General features: G+C 47.9%; 1 protein-coding gene across 15 annotated transcripts in view; it reads right to left on the bottom strand.

Moving 5' to 3' along the window:
* Positions 1-2,128: 2,128 nt before the first annotated feature.
* The window catches only part of DHRS7B (dehydrogenase/reductase 7B), a 63,697-nt gene continuing 53,289 nt past the window's right edge, over positions 2,129-12,536 (bottom strand). For 7 of the 15 annotated variants that reach the window (XM_028835543.2, XM_015118687.3, XM_028835541.2 and 4 more), the window contains 4 exons: positions 12,011-12,227; positions 11,358-11,450; positions 7,382-7,534; positions 2,129-5,317 (listed from right to left, as the gene is read on the bottom strand). In XM_028835543.2, the coding sequence (XP_028691376.2) occupies positions 5,112-5,317; positions 7,382-7,534; positions 11,358-11,450; positions 12,011-12,227 (669 nt within the window). In that variant the 3' untranslated portion in view covers positions 2,129-5,111. 15 annotated transcript variants of the gene reach the window in all.

Raw genomic sequence — 12,536 nt, 5'->3', positions numbered from 1 at the left:
CCAGATTTGGAAAGGGAGCCCCATGCCTGGCCTGGAAGTGCTCTGCCGACAAGTTAGATTTCATGGGGGAGTTGACTGGAAGGCACAAGCTGGATAAGCCAGACAAGTTGAGGCAACCTCAAGTCAGCTGAGCAGAAGCCCTCACCCGAAGTAGAAACTAGGCGCAAACGGGTAGCTCTTCCACCGTTTCCCAAGCTGCACTGAGCCAAGTGATTCTTGTTGGATGTATTAACCCAGGTTCTGAAATGCCATCTTAGTTACATGACCCCTAACCAGGGAGATGGGGATGAGGTGCTGGTGTGGACAGCAGGCAGTGGTTTCATATGCCTGAGGCTGGCAGTGAGAAGCAGAAGTACGTCTCCCTCCCCGCTGTCAGTGCTGGCTTCTCTGTTCCTGCCATTGTCCTGCCTAGAGGATCAGTCACGGCAGAGCTGCTGACAAGTCGCTTAGGGTTATCTGTGATACGCGACAGTACTTCTGAAGAAATAGCATTCAAAGGCTGAGTGCAGTAGCTCATGCCTGTAATCCCGGCACATTGGGAGGCCGAGGGAGGAGGACCATTAAATACTTGAGTCCAGGAGTTCAAGACCAGTCTGGGCAACATAGCAAGACCTGTCTCTACAAAAAAAAAAGATGAAAATTAGCCAGATGTGGTGGTATGCAAATGTGGTCCCAGCTACTCAGGAGTCGGAGGAGGGAGGATTGCTCAAGCCTCAGAGGTTGAGGATGCAGTGAGCTGTGATCTTGCCACTGCACTCCAGCCTGGGCGACAGAGTGTGACCCTGTCTCCAAAAAATAATTTTTTTTTCTTGACATGGAGTCTCTCTGTCGCCCAGGCTAGAGTGCAATGGCGTGATCTCGGCTCACTGTAGCCTCTGTCTCCTGGGTCTAAGCAATTCTCCTGCCTCAGCCTCCCGAGTGAGCTGAGATTACAGGTTGCCACGACTGGCTAATTTTTTGTCTTTTTAGTAGAGACATGGTTTCACCATGCTGGCCAGGCTGGTTTTGAACTCCTGGCCTCAGGTGAGCCATCTGCCTCGGCCTCCCAAAGTGCTGGGATTACAGACACGAGCTGCCGCGCCTGGCCAATTGTTTTCTTTTTTTTAAAAACAGCATTCAGTAACTGCTGAGAGAAAGCAAAGGCCAAGTTACCGGGGCCCTCCTGTGCAAAATCCACTTAAATGAGTCCTACATGGACCACTTTAGGGAATAGATGGTGTCATTAATCTAGTAAATTAGTTTTAGCTACCCATCCCCACCCAATTTCAGAGAAGAGTGAAGAGCCGTTATGTAAAAGGACAACTGATCAAACTGGATCTCCTTGTTCTGGTCTCTTAGTTCCCTCCAGAGTTTTCACATCTGCTGCAGCCGCTGCTGGGCCCTGAGGGAAGGAAGGGAGACTTGCTGGGAGGTGGGCAGGGCGCCCAGGGCTGTACACCGTTTCTGCGATTCACTCATCAGCTATGGCCCCTCTGCCCTGCATGGAGGCGCTGCTGTTCGGAAAAGCTAATTGGTTTTATTTTTCCGTCTCTGGTTTTGGCATGATGTGAAACACCAAGGGGCTTAAAGAGCAAAGTGGAAAGTGTCTTTGAACTTCCTCAGATATCTGAAGGCAGAACCAATGAAAAATCATGCTTTTCAGACCTCCCCAGCAGAATTTCAGGATGAAAGAGGAGGAGGCAAAAACCCTCTAAAGACAGAAAAGAGAAAGTGGAACGGCAGCATCGCTAACCCTGCTGGCAACGTCCCTGTTCAAACACTGATGTGAAAATCCAAGAGCAGTGAAGGTTGCTCAAAGGCCATCAGCTGAACCGGGGCTGTGGCTGGGCTTCTTGCTTTGGAGCAGTGCACGTGGGGCCCACCCACAGGAAGGTGCTTCAGCTGCTAAGTTGGGAGAATTCTAAAGGCTCAGTAAGTCCCACATTATCCAAACCACGGCTGTCTCCAGGAAGGGACACTGAACTCCAGCGACCCAAGACAACATGGACATGAAAGAGCACAGCTGCAGGCCCTTTTAGTCCTCAGCCTCTGAAGCCAAGAAGAGCGTCTGTCTGGTGTTGGTGCGACTTTAACAGGTCCCCTCTGGGACTCGCCAACCTCCTCCTCAAGAACAGTGGGCCTCAGACTCTGCCTTTGGCAAACAGCTTTATTTAGATAGATTTTAACAATTCTTCAGTTTGTGTTATAGTTTATATGGCAAAATATAAAGTTTATAAAGTTAAGTTTTAGAAAGTGATTTGAGGTTTTTAGAATGCTGGATAAGTAAACAATAATATTGAGATCTGGCTGGTCTAGCACGTCAATCTCCAGTTGCTAACCACTTTAATTGGGAGGAAATAAACTTTAGAAATGAACTGGACCTACTCAGTAAGCCTCAACCACGTATTTTTAATAAATTAGAAAGGTGGTAGCTGGGCATGGGGGCGCACACCTATAATCCCAGCTACTCGGGAGGCTGAGGCAGGAGAATCACTTGAAGGTGAGTCACAGGAGGTGGCGGTTGCAGTGAGCTGAGATCATGCCATTGTACTTCAGCCTGGGCGACAAGAGCGAAATTCCATTTCAGAAAAGAGGCCGGGCACGGTGGCTCACGCCTGTAATCCCAGCACTTTGGGAGGCCGAGGCGGGTGGATCACGAGGTCAGGAGATCGAGACCATCCTGGCTAATATGGTGAGACCCTGTCTCTACTAAAAATACAAAAAAATTAGCCGGGCATGGTGGCAGGCGCCTGTAGTCCCAGCTACTCAGGAGGCTGAGGCGGGAGAATGGTGTGAACCCGGGAGGTGGAGCTTGCAGTGAGCAGAGATCATGCCACTGCACTCCAGCCTGGGCAACAGAGCGAGACTCTGTCTCAAAAAAAAGAAAAAAGAAAAAGAGGCCAGGCACGGTGGCTCACGCCTATAATCCCAACACTTTGGGAGGCCGAGGCCATCTCAAAAAAAAAAAAAAAGAAACAACATGAAAGCAGGTGTTCGTTCTGGCTGCAATCCAACCACTTACAACTAATAGGTGGTATGTAGGTTAAGAAATATTTAATGCCAGCCCAAGCTCCATGCACCCCAGCTGTGAGTCAGGTCACAATGGCCCCAAAACCAACAACCTCAACAACATATGTGACGTTCCTGTCTCCTGATGATGGAGTACATGGTTGCTAAACTTGCATTCCTTTGAGGGCAACCTATCACATCAACCTCCAGTTGCTGACCATGTTATATAATGGAGAGGAAAGGACAGCACCTGGACACCAGGTGCCTCTGAGCGTGGCAGCCAATAGCGTCCAAGGAGAAACGTCCTCTCGTTTCCATCTAGAGGGACAGCGCCCTTCATTGCTGCCATTTCCTGGAAACCTGCTGTGTGCTCGGCACTTTCATTCAACCTTAGACTCGGGCTGAGCTTTAGACAGGTGCCGCTGCTGTCTCAGTTCCAGCTCTTGCCTGAGTCTACTGTCTCCAGTGTGAACACTAAGGAGACCCTTCTCTTCCATGTCAGGAGGGAGGTTGACAATTTACCTGGAAAATGAAGAAAGACCCATCATGTCTGTGTCCACATTTTACCCAGAGGCTCCTGGAACGTCCAGGAAGCGTTAGGAGCTGGGACAAGTCACCAGATCTAATCACCCATTTGTCCTCCTCCTCCCAGGAAACCTGAAACCCTCTGACACCCTAACCAAAGGCTGGCTGTGGCCATTTTTATCATCTGTCTAGGGCAGCTGTTTAAAATACAAGCTCAGGCCAGGCGCGGTGGCTCACGCCTGTCATCCCAGCGCTTTGGGAGGCCGAGGCAGGCAGATCATGAGGTCAAGAGATCGAGACCAGCCTGGCCAACGTGGTGAAACCCCGCCTCTACTAAAAATACAAAAATTAGCTGGGTGTGGTGGCATGTGCCTGTAGTCCCAGCTACTTGGGAGGCTGAGGCAGGAGAATTGCTTGAACCCGGGAAGCGGAGGTTGCAGTGAGCCAAGACTGCGCCACTACACTCCAGCCTGGGCGACTGAGGGAGACTCCGTCTCAAAACAAAACAAAAAAAAACCATGTTGCTGCCAATGTTATATAATGGTCATAAAATACAGGCTCAACAAGGCCAGAGTTGGGACATGGTGCAAGATGTCAGTATGATATGATAGGAGATTTGTAATCCAATTTGGGGAAGTCTGCAGTGGACCTACATTTCAATTTTCAGTTTCAATAACAGGAAAAGTGTCTTCCTAAACACTAGAAATGAACTTGACCTACTCAGTGAGCCTCAACCATGTATTTTTACTAAATCAGAAAGGCAGAAACAGGCATTCTTTCTGGCTATGATCCAACTCATCACAGCTAACCAAGGCTCACTTCCACTAGACCAGGGGCTGCTGTAGAATCTGCCCAGCTGGCCAATTTGATGGTTTTACTTCTAGAGGGATGCACGGGGCCATGTAGCATCCTCCTCTCCCTTTTGGCTGCTCTCTCTTTACTAACGTCACCTTCTGCTTGGAGTGGTGCCTGGCATCCTACAGGGATGCAGTGAGAGTTAAGAGAGAAATGGGAATTCTTATGAGGTGCTAAAGCCATCCCTTGGGATACGCCAAATAAACCATTACATACTGGCCCGCTTTTTATGTTGGATGAGATATCACAGGGCCCGGAAATGGGTGTGACTACTGACTTCTTGAAACTACAGCTTTCTCCCTTGAGTACTGGAGGTGGCCTTTCTGCCCAAACAATGAGGTTTAAGTCAAATACAAAAGCAGCTGGGTCAGGTGACATCACATCTTCTGATTCCAAGGTTGAAACAATTTCTAGGAGCTGGCAGGGCCAGAATTCAAAGGACACAAGGTTCTAGTCCTTGAAGACGACCACTCTTACTGTTTGAGATGTTTATTTCTTGGTTTTAGGGTTAAACCCCAGCTCCACGTTTACTCCGGAAGTGTCTCCCCTCACCCTGGGAGGAAGCTTGCTGCCGTTTTTGGTTCTCTTCCTCTGCCAGCAGATCTGCGTGAGACGTGTTTCTTCAATCTTTCCCATTTGTGAGACAAATCGCCATTAAAGTCTCAACAAATACAACTGTCCCTTGTAGAGGAACCAAGCCTAAGAGCACTGCTTCTCTGCCCCGGCTCTGGCTGGTCGGAGTACTAGCAGTTCTTGGATTTCCGCTCTTTTCTGGCCCTGGAGGCCATGAGGCTGAAGAAGAGCCCGGGAGCCAGAGTTCGAAGATAAATGGCCAAGGAAGGCAGTAGGTCAGCCAGGATCACGTCTTTCTTCTTCTTCCCCACAGCAGCAAGAACATCGTGGGCCACCTCCACGGGGCTTCGGCCCTGGGCTGTGGTGGTGTCCATAACTAAAATAAATAAAACAGAAGAAACATATGAACTAACTTGGAAGCAGAGGTCCCTCTTGAGGAGTGGAGCTGATGTGAGCCGTCAGGTCAGCCTGCTGCCTTTGCCACCACGAAGCTCTTCCCAGGGCCAGGAAGCCGGTGGTGTGCCACCACCCCTGAGGATTCCATGCTCCCAGGAAAGGAGGAACCATTTTGCAGCTGGATGTGGGTCAGTGGGGGAAGCGAGAGCGGGGTGGGATGTGGAAACAAGGTAGACTGAGGATCCCAGCCAGGGCTTGGAACCAAAGTGAGTCTGTCTGCCTGGTGGTCCACAGCAAAGGCACAGAGTGAGCCCCTCCCACTGCATCTGAAAAGCAGCTTCCTGACCTGGGAAACGTGTGCCTGTTAGAACAACTGAAGACTAAGGGATGTTGTGCCACCTCATTTGTCTTGGGTAGCCTGGCTTCAGGGTGGCCAGACAGAGGTGGCTGGGGACTACTGACGCCCACAGGCACAAGCTCACTGAGTCAGGAGCAGACACATGTCCCTGTTCTCGATGTCAAGTACTAACTGGATGAGAAACAGGAAGAAATCCTTAGTTTGTTTTAGGTGTTAGAAGGGACAGCTGGAAGAGATTAGAAGGAGGTGTTAGGTTAACAGCAACTGATGTTCCTTCTACCCGAGTAATTTGACAATTTTGCCAGCAAAGTAGGACCAGCTGGCAGGCACACAGGAGCGGCCACTAGCACAGACCATGTGAAACCACTTTTTTTTTTTTTTTTTTGAGACAGGGTTTCGCTCTGTTGCCCAGGCTGGAGTGCAGTGGCACAATCATGGCTTACTGCAGCCTCGACCTCCTGGGCTCAAGCAATCCTCCTGCCTGACTCAGCCTCCTGAGTAGCTGGACTACAGGCGGTGCCACCATGGTTGGCTAATTTTCATATTTTTTTGTGGAGGCAAGGTCTCGCACTATTGCCCAGACTGGTCTCAAACTCCTAGGCTGAAGTGATCCTCCTGACTTGACCTCCCAAAGTGTTGAGATTACAGGTGTGGGCCACAGTTTCTAGCCACAGGAAACCACTACTAAGTTGTCCAGCTTGCCTGAGCTCCCTCACCAATGTCTGTTCTCATGGTGTTTTTGTTAATGCAGAAAAGGAGGAAGTTTTGGATTACAGCTTATTTTGAAATGCCACAGAGAGAATTTTTTAAGTGGCGTCTTCTAGGTTTAAACAGGTGTAAAGCTGTATGAAGCCCCATGCCTCTGTATAGTGTCTACTGTGGGAAAAGAGGACTCGCTGTGTGAGCGCAGCTCTGCCAGGACATGGGCAGTCTTGGTTCAGGCCTGGCTGGGCTGGGTGCAGGACCATGAGGCCCCTGGCAGACATCACAGCACAAACCCCAAGAGATCACTTCAGGGAGGAGGACATGGCAGGACAGCACTGGAGGGGTGAGCAGGCCCTGTTCCAAGCAAGGGGAGGCAGCCCCAGCTCCAAGGGCTCCAGTGATCACGGGCACACTGGTCTCTGCTTGGCCTGAGCCTGCATGCTGGGGCCGGCTGCTCTGCCCACGAGTGGTGACTGCAGGTCAGCTCTGCACTGTCTCCAAATGAGACAAGATGAAGGTGCTGAGACTGCTGCACTCGGCCTCACCCTGAAGACTGGCCCGGAATCAGTCATTTCTCAAGCCTACGGGACAGAGACAGACCATCAAACACCCTACACTTGCCATGAGGTCAGTTCACTCAATCCCGATGCTGATAATACTCCGTGGACTCGGGATCTGCGAACGGGTTAGTTGGGAGTCTGGTGGCATCCCAGCTTGGCAACTTCCTTTTAGCCCTTGAGTCCTGCCCACAGAGGTCCTGTTCTGAACGCTGCAGTGGTGACGTTCACACTAAGGGTAGGCCATGGTGGGGTAAACGAAGATTATTCAATAGTCCATATCTAGAACCAACACCTCAATTTTTTCACTTTAGAAGTTCTATTCCAAATGAAAATGACCAAAGAATCCCTGATGTAAGAACCGCATGTCTCACTGTGGCTGACCGACAGATTTTCATAGGAGAAAAGAGAAACCGGGCCTCACCTCCATACCTAGATCCATCCGCGGTGATGGCATTGACAGAGAGGTTGGTGTGGATGTAGCCGGGGCTGATGACGGTCACCTCAATTTCATACTGTTCCATTTCGGCGCGCAGACAGTCAAAGAAAGCCTGGGTTGCATGTTTGGAGGCTGCGTCTACACGTGTGGACGGAGAGGCAGGGGAGTGAGTGCGCCGGGGTGGGCATGGCCTGGTACCCAACTATTCACCACCATTCACACTCTCTGTTCTCAAAACCTGGTTTTACTTGTGATCAGGTCTTGCTATGTTGCCTAGGCTGGACTCCAACTCCTGAGCTCATGTGATCCTCCCGCCTCAGCTGGGACTGCAGCTTTAAAACCTGGTTTTATAATTTAAGATTACAGTATTATAACAATGTTCATTTCCTGACTTTGAGAAGTGTACTGTGCCCTTGTTCTTAGGAAACACACTGAAATAGGAGTAAACGAGCATCATGTCTCCAGTTTCCTTTCGAATGGTTCAGGAAAAAAATTATAAGCTATATATACATATAGTTTTATATGTATTATAAATGGTATATATGCATATACACAGAGAGGGAGTATGATAAAGGAAATAAGGTAAAAAGGTTATTAGGGAATCTGCATGAAGCGTGCATGGGAGTGATTTGTGCTGTTCCTGCAACTTTAAGTCTGAAGTTATTCCAAGTTAAAAGTTAAAAAAAAACAAAAACAAAAAAACTGAATGCCTACTGGGTAAAACATTCAAATAGTATATAAAAGGGAAGAAAGAAAGAAAGAAAGAAAGAAAGAAAGAAAGAAAGAAAGAAAGAAAGAAAGAAAGAAAAGGAAGGAAAGGAAGGAAAGGAAGGAAAGGAAGGAAAGGAAGGAAAGGAAGGAAAGGAAGGAAAGGAAGGAAAGGAAGGAAAGGAAGGAAAGGAAGGAAAGGAAGGAAAGGAAGGAAAGGAAGGAAAGGAAGGAAAGGAAGGAAAGGAAGGAAAGGAAGGAAAGGAAGGAAAAGAAAAGAAAGTCCTCCTGTCTTCCAAATTCCAATCCTAGAGATAATCAGTGCTAACAGTTTCCCAGGATTTTTGTATAATTCTGTTTTGCGTTTTTAGAGAAGACGTCTTCTCTGTCACCCAGGCTGGAGAAGAGCTGTGATCATAGGATTATAGCTCTTTGCAGCCTCGACCTCCTGGCCTCAAGCAATCCTCCCACCTCACCCTCCCAGAGCGATGGGATTCTAGGAGTAAGCAGCCATGCCCAGTGATTTATTTCTTTAATATATCCTACGTATAGCCATGTGATTGTACACATTTTCCATAAAATATATATATACATCTTTTAATACAGAAATGAACTCTTACCTATTCTACTGTTCCTGCAAGTAGCTTTCTTCACCTGGTGGCAGGCCGGACAGCTCCCATGCTGGCCCCGCAGACCTGCCATGTAGCTCTGGCTGCCTAGTCCTCCCCAGTGAGTTACCAGGTGACAGAACTGGCCCCATCAGTGGGCCTTCATGGGTGTAAAAAATTCAGGCCTGCCTTCTTATGTATCTCATTTTGACAAATATCCAGGCAGTGGCTTTTCATCTAGAAGAGCTACAGAGCTTACTCCACCTGCAAGAAACAGCTGTGTCTGCCCTCGAGCAAGGGCTTCACAACCCAGTAAAAGGTGCTCTGAATGGGAACACAGTGACCCTATAATGACATTCCTGGGAAACATACCAGCGTCTCCACAGTAAATCAGTTTCCTCCAATTCAGAATTGTAAATGTTTTAGCCTTAGGAAAGAAGGGGCATCCGTCAGCTAAGGAAACAGGAAGGGAGAAAGCAAGGAAGTGTCGCGGCAAGTCACATGAGGCAGTTCAGCAGCGTCTGAGCTTGCTGCAGTGCCTTGCTGGGCCTGCTCCGTTGGTTTGGGGCACAGCTGCTGGGGGCTGGATGGATTGGCTGTGGGTGGATGCCCCTATCAGCCATGATTCCAAGAGTACAGCCCAGGCTTGGGGACAGGGAAGAGTGGGTTATCCTGTAAGTGCCCAAAATAGAAGGCTACACTCTTGACAGCTGGTTCTCCCCAGAGCTCTCAGGCTGTGAGTTCTCAGCCAGGCTGTGCTGACCTCGTCACCGTCCACATCACTCGCCCTGCCAGTGTGCGGCCCAGTACTAAGCACACTGCGTGGATCACGCGACTTGGTCTTCACTGTAGCCGCGTGAGAGAGAGAATGCCGTTCTCCCCATTTTATAGGTGAGAAGGCTGTTACTTATCTGGGTTAACCAACTTGCCCAAGAGGCACTCCATATTCAGCCTGGTCATTATAAAGCTGAATATGGAGACCAATCATTGTACGCCTTACTGCAGTCAGCAGGCCAAACAGACAACAAAAATCAGTGGTATTATTATAAATCAAAGTAAAACTTGAAAATAATTTAGTATAAAGGACTCCAGCTGGGCGCAGTGGCTCACGCCTGTAATCCCAGCACTTTGGGAGGCTGAGGTGGGCGGATCACTTGAGGTCAGGAGTTTGAGATTAGCCTGGCCAACACGTGAAACCCTGTCTCTACCAATAATACAAAAGCTAGCCAGGTGTGGTGGCACGTGCCTGTAATCCCAGCTACTCAGGAGGCTGAGGCAGGAGAATCACTTGAACCCGGGAGGCGGAGGTTGCAGTGAGCCGAGATTGCACCACTTCATTCCAGCCTGGGCAACAAGAGTGAAACTCTGTCTCAAAAACAAAACAAAACAAAACAAAACAAACAAACCCTTTACCCTGATTTACCCATTCTTAACATTTTAACTCATTTGCTTTATTAGTTATGATTCTATATATACTATTTTTTTTCCTGCACCATTTGAGAAGCCTTAGATGGTGTCCTATCCAAAGTTGAAAGAGAGTATTAATAAACAGGGAAAGCTGTATGTACAAGCATGTATGATGATTGTAAATCTCACTAATATGTAAGGAAACAGGATCAGAATAGTTAAGTAATGTGTCCAAGAAAATACAACCAGATTTTCTGGTTGTATACCAGAGCCAAAAGGTACAGCTGGGATCCAGATCTTGGAAGAAAGAATAAATTATGTTACACTCCCAGTTCACAGGTGGCCATATAGTGTCATGGACCTGGATGTTTGTGGCTGCCCTTGCAAAGTGCTGCAGCAGCTCAGATTTCCCTGCCTTTGCTGACCAGGCTGTGGCTGGGTCTAGCCTTTGGGTGGCTGAGAGGAGATAAGGCAGTATTTCCTTTCAGGAGGTGATGCAAAGAAAGGACAGTTTGTGAAATTACCTTACAACCCTTTTTATTGAAACCCTCCCATTGAGTGCCCCAAGATATAAATATTTGAGAATGTTCTACATAGCACACTGCTGCTAATGGTCAAAGACCGGGGGAAAAAAAAATCCTCAAGTGTCCAGGAAAATGGCTAAATCAATTATGTCACATGCATTCAGTGGACTACTATATTGAAAGGATGAGGTAAATCCATACATGCTGATGTAGAAAGATACGTTGTTAAGTGGGATTAACAAGCTACAAAGCAATATGAATAATAATGCCATCCCATTTTTGCATGTTTGAATTACATGTAAGAAAAATTGTGGAGGCATATGCCCCAAAGTGATGGCATGGTTATATCTGTGGGACAAGCTAATAATTGTAACAGTAGGGATGGCTAGCACATGCCTAGTGCTTAGTGCCTGGCGCAGCTCCAAGCACTGTGCTCACAGCAGTCCTCTGGGCTAAGACTGAGGCTGTCTCCATTTACACTTGAGGGCAGGGCACAGAGAAGTGGGGATACTTGCCCAAGGTCACACAGGGGACAAAAAGTAGAGTTGGGATTTGATCCCAGACATGTGGCTCTGGAGAACACATTCTAAAGTGCCTTTGCATTCTGGATAGTTTATTTCTACAGTGTCTAAATTCTAGATAGTAAATGTGTTACTTTTATAATCAGGAAAAAACCATAAAGCAGAGCATTTTGTGGGAGAGAGCAGTACTCACATGCTGATCGAAAAGGAATGCTGATCTTGCCCTGGATGCTGCTGATGGCGACAATGTGGCCTTGCCTCCTCTTGATCATGGAGGGCAGGAGTGCTGAGGACAGAGGCAGAGGCTTAGACAAGCACCCTACTTCCAGTCATTGCATGTGATGCTGATGGAAGGCGACCGTGCTTTTGATATTTAGTCAGAGTAAGGGAGAACGGTGAACACCCCTTAGGGTGGAGGACTGTGTTGGAACTCCTAGTCTCCTATGCTCAGCAGAGTGCCAGCAGGCTGGCAGGAGAGAGGAGAGAGGCAACGAAACAGGGACGGAGGTCACTGCAAATGGTTAGCTCAGTTCCCTTTTCCTGCTGGAGCCTCTCCCCTGGACTGAAATCCGTGGTGGGACATAAAAATATCCCCACCCTGTAGGGGTTTGCAGACACCATGAAAAAGACATGTAGGTAATGCTGCACAAATGTGGCCATCACTAAAGAGAACATCTTGATTGGAAGCTATAAAGCAAATACTCAAACTGTGACAATAACACCTAACACCCACTCCAGGGCAATAGAGAGGATGGAGATAGGGAACGTTTAGCTGGAAAGGATCCGAGTGAAGTAAAAAGAATGCCAACATATCACTTATCACTGCTCTTTTCTCAAGACTGTTACCTTTTGTTAGAGCAACTGGGCCAAAGTAGTTTGTCTCCATGACCCTCTTGTCCACATCCACTGTGGTGTCCATGATGGTACCACGGTAGCTGATCCCAGCATTGTTGACAAGTATGTCCACATAGCCAAAGCACTGCAGGATCTCAGCTGCTGCTGCAACTACGGCCCCAGGGTCTGTGAGGTCGAAGGTCACCAAGTAAGGCTTGTGTGTCTGCACCTGGTCAAATAAAACAGACACCAAATTCACTTTCTGAGTGGCAGGCCATCCGAGCTATGTGTCCCACAGATCACTTAGGCTCAAAACAATAACATAACTTTATACTTTAAGGAAGTAGAAAAAGAATAGCAAACTAAACCCAAAACCAGCAGAGGAAGGAAATGTTATAGTAAAGATCAGAACAGAGACAAACAAACAGAATACAGAAAAACAATAAAAATCAATGAAACCAAAAGTTGGTTCTTTGAAAAGATCAACGAAGTTGAGAAAGCATTAACTAGACTGACAAGGAAAAATCAGAAGACACAA

This window comes from Macaca mulatta, chromosome 16 (genome assembly GCF_049350105.2).
Source record: "Macaca mulatta isolate MMU2019108-1 chromosome 16, T2T-MMU8v2.0, whole genome shotgun sequence".
Classification (NCBI taxonomy): domain Eukaryota; kingdom Metazoa; phylum Chordata; class Mammalia; order Primates; family Cercopithecidae; genus Macaca; species Macaca mulatta.
This window is presented reverse-complemented; position numbering and strand designations above follow the sequence as displayed.